Below are 16,899 nucleotides of genomic sequence, written 5' to 3'. Positions count from 1 at the left end.
CAGCAACAAACATTTTGGCAAAACATTTTTCAAAACATGGGTTAGAGGTTTTGGAATGGGCTGATTTTTGGTGAGGATGATCTCTATGGTGAGGAGATCATCATCACCAAAAATCAGCCCATTCCAAAACTTCTAACCCCATAAAAAATGGTTTACAAAAAATAGACGGTCCACGATTTTTCAACTTGTAAACTGGGGCTAGAAGTTTTGGAATGGGCTGATTTTTGGTGATGATGATCTCCTCACCGTAGAGATCATCCTCACCAAAAATCAGCCCATTCCAAAACCTCTAACCCATGTTTTGAAAAATGTTTTGCCATCATATATATATGGGTTAGGTTCAAGGGCCATATGAGAAAACATATGTAAAAACTTTCGTTTTTAATAAAATTTTAAAATATGGGTTAGAAATTTTGGATTGAGCTGATTTTTTGTGATGATGATCTCTATGATGGGAAGATCATCCAAAAAAAAAAAAAAATCAGCCCAATCTGAAACTTCTAACCCCATTAAAAGTGATTTAGAATGTGGACCGTCGATTTTTTATCAATTTTTATCACTAACTTGTAAATCACTTTTGATGGATTTAGAAGTTTCTGATTGAGCTGATTTTTTTGTGAGGATGATCTTGTCATCATAATGACCATTCTTGCAAAACATCAGCTCAATCCAAAACCTCTTAACTCTTATTTTGAAAAACGAAAGTTTTTTCATATGTTTTCTCATATGGCCCTTGAACCGCCCCCTATATATATATATATTGGACTTCATATTGCACCCTGTCGTGGATGGGAATCATAGATGTTTTCTCACTTATATTTTGAGGAAAAACATCTTTGGTTCCTATCCACTTTAACGCTACTGTGTGCAATATGAAGACCAATCTTGAGGTCTCTCCGGAACGATTCTTCTTTTTTATTCTTTTTCTGCTGGTGCTGCTTTAAGTGTATTTCAAAACATTGGCCTTGATATCGATGATCTTACAACATTACTAAGTAAGCTAAATTGATTGAGAAACTCATACGAACTCATTTTCGGTCATTTTATGAATTTCTTCGACATTATGGTTTGGTATATGTATCTATTTTTTCTTATGTGCTCATGCTATCGGATGCCACTGTGGCTTCTTTGTCGACTGGCTATATAACTTCAGAGGTACGGGTCTTTCGGACCCAGATTTGGATCCAAGTGTTCTTGACCTTCTCAAGAAGAAATGCTTGAGACCCATTAATCAGATATTTAACATAAGAAAGGATCCAACAGTGTTCATGACTCCGACAAGCGATACACCCTTTAAGCCAGATAGTTCGTTCTATAATGGGGTACTCAATGGAGAAGCGGTTCTTCAGTTAGATCAAGGGTTGGCCTTCACCGATATCACTCGCAAATTGGCATCATGATACGTACAAAAGCCAAATGTTTTCAGGTGAAAATTCGTGAAGGCCACGATCAAATTAGGAATACTGGTGTTTTAACAGGACACCAAGGAGAGATTAGACTGACTTGCAGAAATGTAAATAAACGACATCAACATCGCAGAATTTGATGCAAACCCATTTTTGTTACCTCTTTTTGAGTGCAAGTTCATCAGGACATAAAACAATGAGGACCAAACCGTGGTCTAGCTGTTCACAAATGCACAATGCTTTCTTATCTGACCCGATGTTCCAGTTTTAACCTCGATTTGACCCATCTTTTCCATGGAATTGGCAAATTTGGTGAAGAAATCAGATAATGTACCTTGGAGGAGTTGATTAACCAAAGATCTCGAAGTGGTACTTGTGGTAAGAGCTGCATCGGACACAAATAGACCCCGCCTTTTAACCAAATTTCTGTAGTAGCTGAGATCAAAAGTCCTGAAACTACCCGGATCCATCTCAAGTATTGTCGTGTTATCGTTTGGTGTCTTGCATTTATTAGCCCTTAAATTAGCAGCGTACTCACTATCTAGAGAAGGATCTTGATCCCCTACTCCCGTGAAATTGTAGAGACGGTTACTAACTTTAGAACAATGGGAAATACCAATCGTGTGAGCACCTAGGACGACAAAGTTAACGAAAGTTACTAATATGTTTGAATGATTTAGTGGAAGGTATAATTAAGAATAATGAAGAATGCACACGATAAATCATACGCGGTTTGTGCACGGTTGATGTGGCAAGTGCACAAAACCACATATTTTTTCCTGTATCCCCGAGAAAAAGATCTATGGTTCTCTGCCCTTGCCATGCCAACCACGTATGATTGACCACGTGCATTGATCTCAACTTAAGTAGGGATTGTTTATACCGGACAACAAAACCAGATCTTTTACGTCTAGACCCTTTCGAGCAAAAGTTGATTGTAGGGTGGTGAAGTTGAAACTTTGTGAGGGGAGGTTCGATACGGCCTCTGAGGCATTTGATATAGTCCCATCTCGACGTCCCGTGGGAACTTTCCAAAAGGGTCCTCCCTGTTAAGTAAATTAAGAAAAATTAAAATGGAAAAAACAGTACAAATGACATTGTTATGGTTTTGTGTTCCTTACTATGGTAACAACTGAGTCTCTTGCAACCAAAGAGAGAAGATCTGCACATGAAACAACACCGGGACACTCAGCTTCAAGTAAGCTCTTCACTCTGTCAATGAAGTCGTAGTCACGGAGGCTTAGATTTGGAGCAGCGTTCTTCTCTGCTTGATTGCTCAATGTGTCATTTAGCAGCACAGATGCATCACAGCCCTTGAAAAAAGAAATTTCCAAAACATTAAATAAATGTAGAGAAAAATCAGTATCAAACAGAGGAAAACAGGTGATACTAACCCTCACAAAGCAGTCATGAAAGTGCAATCTTAAAAAGGCTGCTGCCAACGTCGGGGCGTTAGGGATGTGCTTCTTCACATAGTCTAACACAATCTTCTCGGCTTTCGGGCAAGTTTGATCATAAAAACCCATCTTCAATTGAGCTAGAGTTGAACCCACAAAACAATCAAAACTATAATCCCAACATAGCCCTTTTTCTTATTTAATTTAAGCTAAAATATAAAAAAGCAAAACTTCTCCACTGATCTAACTAGCACGTGCTTTACTTTACTGTTTTTGAATATTTAAGTTTGCATTAGGTTATTAAAAAATGGATTAGGTAGCCCTTGTCTTTGATGAGAAAATTGAAGAATATTTGAATACTTGGGTTTTGTCTAGTAATAGTGGGTTAGGGTCAATTTGCACGGACAGATATCATTCTTTTTCTTTTTCTTTTTCTCTTTTTTTGGGAAAAATTACTAAAAGATGTTTAAATATTTTTATATTTACAAAAAAAAATTTATTTTAAAAAAAATACCAAAAACGAATTAATTCGCTGGACAGTCCAACGTTTTAATGTGTTAAAATACATTAATTTACCAAAAATGCTCTCGGGATGATTAAAATGCTAGACTGTCCAACTATTTAGCATCCACTTAAAACACTTGACAATCCAACGAGTTACTAAAACACTTGATTTTTCCAGCGACTTCATTCATTTTTCATAATTTTTTTTTTAAATTGATTTTTTATAATAAATATTAAAATATTTAACCCTCTTTTAATAATTCCCCCTTCCTTTTTATTTTTTATCATGACTGCAAAGAAACTTATATGGTTTTGTTGGATGTCAAACTGCTTGCTACATACTTAATCAACCTAATGAACCTAAAATAATAAATAAATATTAAAAGATGTTTAAATGAAATATGAGGCTTAATCTTGCAATAAATTTAATACCTTATCATTGATTAGTCAGTCATCGATTTAAATAATTTAATACTTAATCAACCTCATGACGTCTTGTTAACTTGATCATTGTTATTGATATGTAATGGTAACAAATTATTGAATGAAATACAAAGATTAATCTGCATTCAGTGTTAAGATTGTAATATAAAAAAATGGCATATCATGAATGTATCTTATTATCGTATCAAATTATATCATAGTTATTTGTAATTTAAATCAATTTGAAATTTCAATTAAAATAAACAAGTAAATCATAAAGTAATATAAAATGTATTAAAAGAAAGAAAGGTCGAATCTAACAAAATTAAATAAAGGTTGATTTCGACACCCAATTTTCAAAATGATGACATGCACCCTTGACCTTGGTTTTCTCTGAAAAATTAATGAAAATAACCTAAATACCCTCTTCTTCAACCTCTTAACAAAATACTCTGATTTTTTCTACCAAAATTCTATCTTAAAGCTTTTCAACCTCCAAGATAAATATTTTCTAGAATCGTGATAACCTGACTACCTCATGTGGCACACTCAATCGACTCTCCTGAAGTAATAAGTTCGGGAACCATTGATATGTATGCCACATGATACAAAATTGCACTTTCCCATAAAAAGTGTATCCTAAGAAAATTGTCTATCCCGAGATGTACATATCTATAGTTATCGAACTTATCACATTAGGAGAGTTGATTGAGTGTGCCACATGGGGTAATTAGATTATCACGACTCTTTTTGTTTTTAAATTCATCCTCATCTTCAATCTCTTTGTACAAAATCCTTTATTTTTAATCCAAAAATCTATCTTTTTCTACTTCCCCAAAAGTAGGGATTAGGGAGGGAGGTGAGGGAGTGGGGGTAAATAAGATACTAGATGAAAATAAAGGGTTATTTAAAGATTGTGTGTGTGTGTGTGTTTTTCAATCTCTCGGTACTATAAAATTAGGGTTCCCGATTAACTAGCCTGCTGGTCTGTTAATCTGTCTAAATCAAAGATATTGCTCCCATCAATGACGAGTTTTAAACCAATCATGCAAATTGAGTCAAACCTATTGGGGTTACCGTTGTCAGATCCAAAGTTCTAACCATGCTTCTATCTTATCCTTTATACATTTTTTAATATTAAGAGATTTTAAAATAAAAAAATTAAATTGGAATATCAATTTATTTACAATGATATTGCACTATGTTTACGGCAAATCAACTTATAGATCAAGATGTTAATTTTTGTTTAATTGATTTTTTTATTGAAGTTTGTCGACAACAAATTTTACAAATTTACTTCGAAATTTGTGAAATAAGATCGTAAATGATTTTATTTATTTTGATGAAAAAGAGAATTCAAATCTTAGTATTTTCCTCTGATTAACAGTCAGATACAATGAAATTTAAATAGACCCCAATCATCTTTATCAAAACGATGGGACCCATTTAAATTTTGATGACTACAAAGTTATTGTAGAGACAAACTCCTTAAATTACATAATCACTGAAAATAATCTCATTATCATAATCTTTTAGAGAGATTCTATTGCCACACCAACTTTTGTTATGAGCACCAAAATTCGTATGAAATCATTGTGCAAACATATTGTAGACTTACTAAATATTCCATTATTATTATTACGTACCTGAAGCCCAATATGAGTATGGGGCAGTGTCAGGCGTTTGCTGCATCAATTCTCGCCCCGCCACAAGGCGCTGGCCTTGTACAATCGTGTTGGTTGGATAATCAAAACTCTGCCATATGATCTTCAAATCGGAATTATAGATAACGAAATTGCCAGAATCTAGCATGGAAGCCGAGAAAGCAGATTCAGAAATATTGGTAATGGATCTTTCATCGCCTTGTGAGGATCTCAAAACGAGCCCACCATTACTAGTCAAATGCAATATAACATTATTTGGAACTTGAGGATTATCTTCATTTGCTATCCATATAATGGTCTTTTCGGGAATTCGGGCAAACCAGATTGCTATGATGAAGCTATCTTGATATATTGGGTAGAATCCGAAGGCGAATTGACCTGAAGGGGAAAGCCATGAGGTGAGGTTGGTGTTGGGTGAGAGGGAAGAATCTAAGCGTATGTTGGAGTATCTTTGTTGAGCTGTTACAATAGAAAATGTAGAGAGGAGAAGAAGAAATATTGAGATAGAAGCCATTAAGGAAGACGGTTCTTTGTGCAGGTTCTTCTTCTGTCTTAAAGGTAAGAGAACTAGCTTGTGAGAGAATTGAGAAGAAAATAGAGCAAATATATAGAGAAAATAGAGCAGCGTTGAACCTTCCGACAAGCTTACATGTTGAAAAATCAATGATTTTTATTGTGGCCACAATAAAACTAAAATTAGTTCCAAAAATCTTAATTTTGAAACTCGATGAGTCAACTTGATTCAGTTTCGTGGTCGTACTTTGAGGCGATTATTTAACTCAACCGAGTTGACTCATAATCCATCAAATTAACCTGACTTGACTTAGTAGACCCCGAGTCGAGTATTAGAATTTCAAGTCTTGTGGACTATCAACATCTGTGTTTAAGATATAGACTCAAGACTTACGGGCCATCTGTTAAACTGAGCAAATAAGTGTGGTGACAATAAAACAAAAATTAGTTCCCAAAATCTTAATTTTGAAACTCGATGAGTCAACTTGATTTAGTTTCGTGGCGGCTCTTTGAGATGACTATTTAACTCAATCGAGCTGACTCATAATTCATGAAATTGACTTGACATGATTTGGTGGACCCCGAGTCGAGTTTTAGAATTTCAAGTCTTGTGGACAGGACATCATTGAACAAGTCTTGTGGACCATCGACGTCCAAGTTTAAAAAATAGACTCAAGACTTAAGGGCTGTCTATCAAACTAAGCAAATAACTGTGGCCACGATACAACTAAAATTAGTTCCCAAAATCTTAATTTTGAAACTCGATGAGTCAACTTGATTCAGTTTTGTAGTGGCTCTTTGAGATGACTATTTAACTCAATTGAGCTGACTCATAATTCATGAAATTGACTTGACTTGACTTGGTGGGCACCTAGTCGAGTTTTAGAATTTCAAGTCTTGTGGAGGGGACATCATTGAACAAGTCTTGTGGACTATCAACGTCCGGGTTTAAGAAATAGACTCAAGACTTAAGGGCTGTCTATCAAACTAAGCAAATAACTGTGGCCACGATACAACTAAAATTAGTTCCCAAAATCTTAATTTTGAAACTCGATGAGTCAACTTGATTCAGTTTCGCGGTCATACTTTGAGGTGATTATTTAAGTGAACCGAGTTGACTCATAATTCATCAAATTGACTTGACTTGACTTGGTAGACCCCGAGTCGAGTTTTAGAATTTCAAGTCTTGTGGACTATCAACGTCCATGTTTAAGAAATAGACTCAAGACTTAAGGGCCGTCTGTTAAACTGAGTAAATAAGTGTTGAAAGATTACAATTGTTGAAATTGTATAAGTGTTGTATCTAAGTGTTGAGAATTTTATCTATTTACCTCTTTGAATTGTGTTGAACTGATTCAAATTAAGCATTATAATCACAGAATATTATTTGTTAGTTACATTTGAAAACTGATTAAATAACTATATTACCCTTTTCAATCACAATATATTCTATTTAATTGTTTTAATTGTTAATTCACATCACACATAATTAAAAGATCATAAATATAAAAATATAATATGTTTTGATATCCAAAATTATGTATACAATTCGTGGTATCCAAATTTTAAATTATAAGATAATAACTTTCACATCCGAATTTAAATCTGTTCATACAACATGCATGATCTTTTCTATCATAGTAACAATTGGAGCATCCCATCATCTTATTTCAAAGATGAAATAATTTAATTTTGGATGAATAATTTTCTATGGAAATGAATGATGGATGATTATAAAAGTACCCCACGAATTAATAACGGCAACTCATACCATAGCCAAAATTTTTTTGGTCTTATATGGGATAATTTTTTTGGAATGAGCCGATTTTTGGTAGGATGATTTATATGGTCTGAAAATCATCCTCGTAAAAAATCAGCCCATTCTGAAACTTTTAACCACATCAAAATTGATTTCCAAAAAAACATAATAATGGACGATTTATAGTTCTTGAACTTGTTTTGATGGGGTTAGAAGTTTCGGGATGGGCTGATTTTTTGTGAGGATGATCTCCTCATTGTAGAGATCATCCTCACAAAAAATCATCTCATTCCAAAACTTTTAACCCATGTAAGATAAAATAATTCAGTTATGATGTGGGTTGCCTTATTAATTTGTGGGGTGCTTATATAATTATCCATGAGATATAAGAGATAATATCCTTTATTATAAGGGCATACTTATCTGTGTCGTGTCAAAAAAGATCAGTGCTTACCACTTCAACGAAAAAATTAAGTGACCCAACTTCACTTATTTTTCAGCATTAAGTGTTGAAAATAAATGCTAATTAACAGCCACTTAGTCTTTCCTAACTCCTAACTAACTACTATGAATGAGGCTACCGTTACTATCATAAATAAAGAGAGCTGCTACTGGCACCCCAATTTCTTGATTTATTTATCACATCCTAATTAAAGATTAAAACACACCATTCAAACATGAGGAAAGTTTTGGTTCAAGTTATTACCTCAACATTACAAAAGGATTATAACACATTCAAACTTCAGCAGTTGTTTACAATTAAAACTATGCTCATATAAATCCTAAATCTGACAAAAATCTAAATAAAAATAAAATATTGATACAATCCCATTTGGATCGATCTTGAACTCCCGATTTTTATTACTCCCCTACACACCTTGCAACTGGGGTTATTAATCTATATTATTTTAGTCGTACCGATTGTTGTGGCTATAGTTCCTAAATCGTTGATTTAAATGGATCAGATTGGTATTCTGAAGAAGCCGTCTGCTCAAGTTGAAACATTGAGCTTGCAAGCTTTGGGTTCTATCACTAAACCATTAGGAAAGACCTCAGGAATAATGGATGGCAAGCTTTGGATCAGCCTGATCGAGCTAGAGATCAATTAAAAAGTTTTTAATGGGCCACTCTTCATGTATGGCAAGCAAATTCAGGCAGATGAGTTGCACTCCTGAAAAATTGCTTTTGGAGAGATTTCATGTCTCTTCCTACCATTAGGCTTGTAAACAAAGAGGCTCTGCCCTCAATTCTTTTATTCTTTAATACTTCTTGCTTACTTAGCTCAAAACAATTGATAGATAATCCTTATCCTATACTACACTAAATGAAAATTGGAAACTTTGTAGGAAAAATCAACAGGCCAAGACCCACGGATTTTAGTAATTGAATTTTGACGGTCCATGACTGTCGAAATTTTTTTATGTTCCCTGATTCGACGGCTTAGAACCATCAAATTTCTCCCATCCTCCATTAATTTGATGGTTTCAGCTTGTCGAATATATATATATATATATATATATATATATATATATATATATATATATATATATATATATTCGACAAAGAAAAATTTTACGCCTTGGTCCTTTGAATTTTATGAAATTTGACGGCCTTGGACTGTCGAACATGGCTTTTTTCCATGTTGTGCTAATCCAATCATAATAAAATTGGTAGTCATTAAGTACATTCCTAATCAAATTCAGAAGTTTTTAGAAGTTCTTTGTGTTAGATTTTAAGTATACAAAATCTTTAACATTACCATTAATCTATAATTCCCAATATGATCTAGAATCATGCATATATCTCAAGAACCTATTCATATTGAATCAAACCTAGGTTACTTACCTTCTGCTATAACCAATGATCGTTGATCCAAGATTTTGAAGGTGTGCCTTTTGCAATCTACATGTTCGAAGAACGAAGTGCGCAAACTCTAAATCGTAAATCCCTTTCATTCTAGACTCACATTCTTTCTCCTCTCTAATTGGATCGGCTAGGGTTTTAGTGATTGATGGAGATCACTATATTTAAAACTCTATCAGTGTTTGTGCATCTCTCATTATCATTCTATTATGGGGTGTCGATCCTCTTTTATAGATGGAGATAAATGGCTCAGAGTCCCTTTCTTAGTAAGATTCCTATCTTTCAAGGTTTCCTACTAAACTTAAGAAAGTAGTTACTAATTCTAACGATATTGAGATTCTCTTTCAATATTGATATCTTTAACTATAGAATCCTTGTGCAAGTAAACTATTAAAATCATGAGGTCAATGGGCCACACGATATTGAATTCTAATATTTTATTAAAGCTAAAATCTCTTTTGAATGATTATGAGGACTTGTATGGTCAATCTATAAATTTGAAAGAAAAAAAAAACAGGTTTTGCCAAAGATGTTTTTCTTCTAGAAGTGTGTCCAATAGAAGAACACCCCCTTAATCTTGAGTACAATATTAGCACCAAAGATCAATTTATGATCGTAATTCTTATAGAAGTGTGTCCAATAGAAGCACTTCTACCAGATGAATCCTATTCCCAAAAGAAATATCTGTGAATAAATTTCTCAAAAAGCTAGGGCATTTTTGTCATTGACATTGTAAAAATAACACAATTCTTGTTACATTTGCTAATTGTAATTGGTCAAATCAAGTTTCTAATGAGTGTTTTGTGTTAGTGATTTCGTATAATCTTTTCTAAATGATGATTATTATTCTTTACTTAAATAATACGTTATATGAACCTTATTATTCTTTCGCTCCTTTATTATTAATATTATTAATATTATTATTATAAAGGTTATTCCTTCCATCAAATATATATATATTTTTTGACAACCGGGGTGTCCAAATTTGTGTCCAACTAGGGGGGACCAAATGAGCCAGGTTCGGAACCCTCCCCGGGCTTGTGCAATACCTGCACATTACACGCACCATGTAAGTAAGGGTGACCCCGAGGAAATATTGCTCATACTGGATATGGAACACACAACCTTGCATCAAAATTAATTAATTAACACATGTATCTTTCTCATCAACAAAATGATTAATCCAACTCACCAACAAAATTACTTAGCTGATAGTTTGTTTTTGCGACAGTAAAGAAAGCCTTATCCCAAAGATTTGTAGTCTGCTATTCCCCCAGTTCACTATGTCCAACATCAAGTCTTCTATTATTGAGAGTTGGTTCATATTTGCTTTTAATATCCACGTTCTTTAGGATATTCCCATCGGTTTTTTAAGATTTTCAACTTGAGTATCCCTTTTAATTGAAAATTTAGTCCGTCTTTCTTTTGATGGTTTAAATTTCAACAAGTTCATGGTAGCTCATGGTCCCATATTTTTAGAGGTGAGAGTCCATAGGTTGTGAGCTCAATACCTAGCATGAGCAATATTTCCTCGAGGCCACCCGTGATGGCACACCCTCACTTACCTGGTTTTTTTGATGTGCAGGCGTTGCACGTGCCTGGGGGAAGGACTGATATGCCTTGGCTTTAGTTGTGGCTCTTCCTGTACCCCTAGTTAGACGTTAAGTTCTGACACACCTGTCATAAATAAATAAAAAACAATGAAGTATCAAATCTAATAATTAAGGTGTAGGAGGCACTATATCACTACGGTTATATATTATTATATATTCATATAGATCTATCACAATATAATTTAGTGTTGTTGGGATTGTGAGTTTGGACCAACTTAGCCCATACTCTAATGCTAAATGGTGTACCCTTTCTACCCAAATGATCCCTTACTTATTTATCCACATATTAACAATCTCCAAAACAATACTTTTTTTTTTTAATGAGTCATGATTGTAGGCACCTCAATTTGAACAAATCCATCTTGAAAAGGACAAAAAAATATCGTTTTTCTTTAAATTTAATATGTACCCTCCCTTACTTCCGATAGATTGGACTTCAGTTCAGCAGGAAGGGTAGAGGTTGAAAAAATCTCTACACTAATACACACACCACAAAAATGTTTTGAGACTAATACCTTAGGCTCTTGACTAAAGAGTCTACATTTTTTAAGATTGTCCAAAGGCATAGACCATGATGGGATCCCTTCCTCAATAAGGAATCCCTCAACAACTTAAGCTGAAACCAAAGTCCCTCACATTCGAAGGCACAAATTAGATTTTTTCGAATTTTTATTCTTTTTTAAAAAATAATTGAATCTGAAATTACCACTAATGGTGGGGGGGGGGGGGGGGAGGCGGTAGAGTGTCTAACATATTCCCTATACCTTAATATGAATCCCTTAACTAGATATTGGGTGGACCAATGGTTGTTTTCCGTAGGAGAGTCACTACAAAAAAAATTTTTACAAAAACACTTTTTGGGTGTTCATTCACACCATTTTCTAAAAAAGAATGGTGGTGACTCCAAATCCAAGTAGTAGAGAGCTTCGGATTCAAAAATCTCATGTCTACAGTGATAATCTGACTACCCCACGTGGCATACTCAATCAACTACCTGATGTGATAGGTTTAGGAACCGTAGATTTGTGCTCTTTGGGATACACAATTTCCTCGAGATACATTTTTATGGGGGTAATGCAGCCATGTATCCGAGGAGTGTAGATCTACGGTTCCCAAACTTGTCAGTCAAGGTAGTTGATTGAATTTGCAACATGGGGTAGTCAGATTATCACGAATCTTTTTTTTGTACTTTCAAAAAGTAATTTTATTTGGTTTTGTAGAGAAAAACAAGTTAAGTTTTTCTGGTCACATTGCAATAATAAAAAATTATTTGTACAATAATTAGTAATATGATTTACTTTTTTTTAACACTTACTAAAAAAAAATAGAGACTTGTTTGGGTTGTTATTGGCTGGGGATGGGCTGGATAAATTGGGCCAATTCATAACACCACAAGTTCAAGTCCGGCCTTGGCCCAGCCAAAAAGTCTTGAAATCATGTCCTCTTTATTAGAAACTTTTTCACAAATCACTTTTCTGCTTGTAGTTCTTGTATATAACTATGAAAATATTGAATAGATAGAAGTAATCGGGTTGGGCTGGACTGACTTTTTCAAACATTGGATCCCACTCGTAGCTGATTATGTGATTAGAAAGGTAAATGTATAAAAATCGCAAACCATCTTTCGCCTTTAAAGTCACTTCTTAGTTGCCAAAACTATTCAAAGTGTCTTTTTCGATTCAATCCACGATAAATAGACTCCAGGGTGTGAAAGAAAAGAAAATATCACTACGTGAAAAAAGGGATAAATTCAAGTTAAGGTCCATCGAATTAGTTTGAATTTGACTAAATCTAAGTAAATTTGATAGACTTTGGCATTGAATTTACCCCCCTTTTTTTTTAAAGTACGCCAAAATATAATTAAATAAGAGATTAAAAATAAATTCAAAAAATGAAAGAAGATTGGTATAACTGATAATTGTTTTGGGTTTAGGGGCATTTACAGTGAAATATTCTTATTTTTAAGTTCTAACATTCCACAAGGCATGACTACACACTGACCATGGAAGCCACATGCATGCTTTCCTATAGAATAAGGTTGAAGTGACCTTGGCTTGAACCTCATATTGCACTTTTTCACTTGAAAGTGTGTGAGAACCATAAATGCTTTTCGTCAAGATGTGAGTGAAAAAGCATCTATACTGCCTATCCACTTTCACGTCAAAAAGTGTGATCTGAGATTCCAACTTGAGGTCACTTCAGCACGACTGTTTCCCATACTAGCATGAGTACTGTATCTTCCACCATAAACACTTGTAGAGATGCAAAGCTGACCTCTCTCTCTCTCTCTCTTTATATATATATATATAAACAACATGTTTTATCTTATGTGGCCTAAAAGCTTCGGATTGAGCTGATTTTTGGTGAGGATGACCTCTATGACGAGAAGATCATCATCACCAAAAATCAGCTAATTCTAAAAATTTTAACCACATATTTATGAGTTGAAGAATCGTGGATCATCCATTTTTTGTAAAACATTTTTGATGAGGTTAAAAGTTTCGGATTGATCTCTACATTTTTAACCACATATTTATGAGTTGAAGAATCGTGGATCATCCATTTTTTGTAAACTACTTTTGATGAGGTTAAAAGTTTCGGATTGAGTTGATTTTTGATCAGGATGATCTCTAGTACAGATCATCATCATCAAAAATCAGTCCAATCCGAAACTTTTAACCCACATAGGACAAAACATATTGTAGATATATGTGTACATGGATCCTAACCCATATATATATATGGGTCAGGTTCAAGGGCTATATGAGAAAACATATGTAAAAACTTTCGTTTTTAATAAAATTTTAAAATATGGGTTAGAAATTTTGGATTGAGCTGATTTTTTGTGAGGATGATCTCTATGATGGGAAGATCATCCAAAAAAAAAAAAAAAAAAAAATCAGCCCAATCTGAAACTTCTAACCCCATTAAAAGTGATTTAGAATGTGGACCGTCGATTTTTTACCAATTTTTATCACTAATTTGTAAATCACTTTTGATGGATTTAGAAGTTTCTGATTGAGCTGATTTTTTGTGAGGATGATCTTTTCATCATAGTGACCATCCTTGCAAAAAATCAGCTCAATCCAAAACCTCTAACTCTTATTTTGAAAAACGAAAGTTTTTTCATATGTCTTCTCGTATGGCCCTTGAACCGTATATATATATATATATATATATATATATATATATATATATATATATATATATATATATATATATATGTATGTGTGTGGATGGCGTTATTACGACCCCTATTACGACTCACATTGCAAGACACCGTTTGTCTTATATGGGCAAAATTTTTTGGAATGGGCTGATTTTTTGTGAGGATGATATCTGTGATGAGGGGATCATCTTGACAAAAAATCAGCCCATTCCAAAACTTTTAACCCCATCAAAATTGATGGACAAAAATTGAACGGTCTAAAATTTTTCAACCTGTAAACATGGGGCTAGAAGTTTCATAATGAGCTGATTTTTGGCAAGGATGATCTCTTCACCATAGAGATCATCCTCACAAAAAATCAGCCCATTCCAAATATTTTTGCCCATATAAGACAAAACGGTGTGTCGCAATGTGAGTCGTAATAGGGGTATACGGAACCCGACCCTATATATATATATATGGGAGCGGTTCAGCAGTTCTAAAGTTTGCCAAGTTTGGTGCCAAACATTTTTTGTAAATCACTTTTGATGGGGTTGGAAGTTTTGGAATAAGCTGATTTTTTGTGAGGATGATCTCTACGGTGAAGAGATCATCCTCACAAAAAATTAGCTCATTTTGAAACTTCTAACCCTAGTTTACAAGTTGAAGAATCGTGGACCGTCCAATTTTTGTAAATCACTTTTGATGCGGTTAGAAGTTTTGGAATAGGCTGATTTTTGGTGAGGATGATCTCCTCAACATAGAGATCATCCTCACAAAAAATCAGTTCATTCCAAAGCTTCTAACCCATATTTTGAAAAATGTTTGACACCAAACTTGGCAGACTTTAAGGCTGCTGAACCGTTCCCTCTATATATATATATATATATTGATTAATGCTGAAGTGACCTCAAGATTGAACTTCATAGTGCGCACCCTGACGTGAATGGGAACCATAGATGCTTTTTCACTTGATACCTATCCACCTTCACACCAGAGTGTGCAATATGAGATCCAATCTTGAGGTTACTCCAGCATGACTCTTTCTTCTTTTTTTTTCCACAAGTGGGTTAAAGAACTACTTAAGTTTTTTGCACCAGCTCATAATATTTTGATCAAGACATTTTATTTTGATGAAATAATAATTAATCTTCTACCAATGACTGTTTTGGAATAATTTTGAATATCTCATTGTTTAAAAGTATTTTGGCTAACATAATTTTAATTTTTGTAGATATTTTCTCAAACCCTCTATACAATATTTTAAACTATGAAGATAACTTTTCAAAAACTTTATCAGTTCAGTAAGCTTGCTTCATTTAGTCATAATTCTAAAACTTCATTAGTCAACTCAACTCTAAGCTGAATTGAATGGACTTGATTGAATTGCTTGATGACTCGGGTCCTTGGACAGGCCAACTCAAAATTACAACCAATTGGGTTAAAAAATCTACTGAGTTATGAGGCTGTATTAAATATTTGCGACAATTATTGCAAAGACCTATTTTTTGAAAATATGTACCAAAAAATCCTTTCCAAAAAAATATGAACTCTTTAGTATCCAATTTATCAAATATTAATTTAAAATGATTTTTTAAGATAAAATACCATAATTACCTTTTCAATGATTTTTAAAGTTTAAAGAAACATGTTTGAGCTACTCCTATATTTTATAATTAATCACATACTCCTTAACTATGGTCATTTCACTACACCAATGATGATGATGGAGATGAGGATGATAATCATCAAACTGATTTATGCCTATGAATATTAATTTTATTAAAATATATAAATAATTTTAAATAATTAAATCATAATTTTAAAACTTGACTTGAGTATTCATTGAATTGATTCTACTAAAAAATTAGCAAGTATACACAAATGTGTCAACTAAATTATATTGAATTCAATTTTTAATAAATAAAATATTTATTTTTTATTTTGCACAAAAATATTAATAACTAAATAAATTGATCGATTTTTTTAATTGACTCTATATTTTTAGATCAAACACATTGTAAAGCTGTTAAAAGGATTTTCAGTTCCTTTTCAGGTATTTTTCTTAAAAAATCTTCAAAAGATCCTTAACAAAGTAATGTTTTATTACGTGAGACTTAAATGGTTCATATTCTTTACTAGGGGACTATAATAGTCGGTACATGTTTTCAATTAAGAGTGCTCCAAATTCATTTTTCCTAAATATTTTCATGAAAAATAATAGTTGACTCTCTCTCTCTCTCTTTCTCATGCTCCAAAGACGGAGTGCATGAGCGTCTACGGGAGGAATCAAATTCTTGTGATGATAATGAGGAAAATCTCAAATTCCATCCAAGCTACAACAACAAAACAAGGTGGGTGAAGCAGGTAATAATTAGAACACCTATTCTCTCTAAATGGGGTTAAGGCGATGAAGACGGAAGGCAATAAAATGGGGTACGTAATGTGGACACTACTCAACTGTGATTGGAGTGGAATCCATCATTATATTTTATTATATAGATATATGACTTAAATTTTTTTCTTTTAATTTAACAATTTACGTCGATGTATGATTTCGTGTATCTCATTGACATTTATTCATTACATCTCTATAATCTAATAAATAG

The 16,899-nt window shown here is 33.5% G+C and overlaps 1 protein-coding gene across 1 annotated transcript; it reads right to left on the bottom strand.

Annotated features, from left to right (window-relative positions):
- Positions 1-1,009: 1,009 nt before the first annotated feature.
- Positions 1,010-5,985, bottom strand: LOC147387308 (peroxidase 39-like). Its single transcript, XM_086420042.1, has 5 exons — positions 5,377-5,985; positions 2,801-2,943; positions 2,528-2,719; positions 2,290-2,452; positions 1,010-2,037 (listed from the first exon to the last, which is right to left on the bottom strand). Exons 1-5 carry the CDS (start codon positions 5,906-5,908, stop codon positions 1,622-1,624), a joined length of 1,446 nt encoding a protein of 481 aa, XP_086276168.1. The 5' UTR covers positions 5,909-5,985; the 3' UTR covers positions 1,010-1,621.
- Positions 5,986-16,899: the final 10,914 nt, after the last annotated feature.

Source organism: Akebia trifoliata, chromosome 13 (genome assembly GCF_017979445.1).
Source record: "Akebia trifoliata isolate Shusen 1 chromosome 13, ASM1797944v1, whole genome shotgun sequence".
Taxonomy (NCBI): Eukaryota; Viridiplantae; Streptophyta; class Magnoliopsida; order Ranunculales; family Lardizabalaceae; genus Akebia; species Akebia trifoliata.
This window is presented reverse-complemented; position numbering and strand designations above follow the sequence as displayed.

Excerpts from the sequence above, each read along its gene's own strand:
- LOC147387308 (XM_086420042.1), bottom strand. The coding sequence starts at position 5,908 with ATGGCTTCTATCTCAATATTTCTTCTTCTCCTCTCTACATTTTCTATT. Across the intron at positions 2,720-2,800 it reads TTCATGACTGCTTTGTGAGG|GGCTGTGATGCATCTGTGCT; the intron begins GTTAGTATCACC and ends TCTTTTTTCAAG. Across the intron at positions 2,038-2,289 it reads AGATCTGGTTTTGTTGTCCG|GTGCTCACACGATTGGTATT; the intron begins GTATAAACAATC and ends TTGTCGTCCTAG.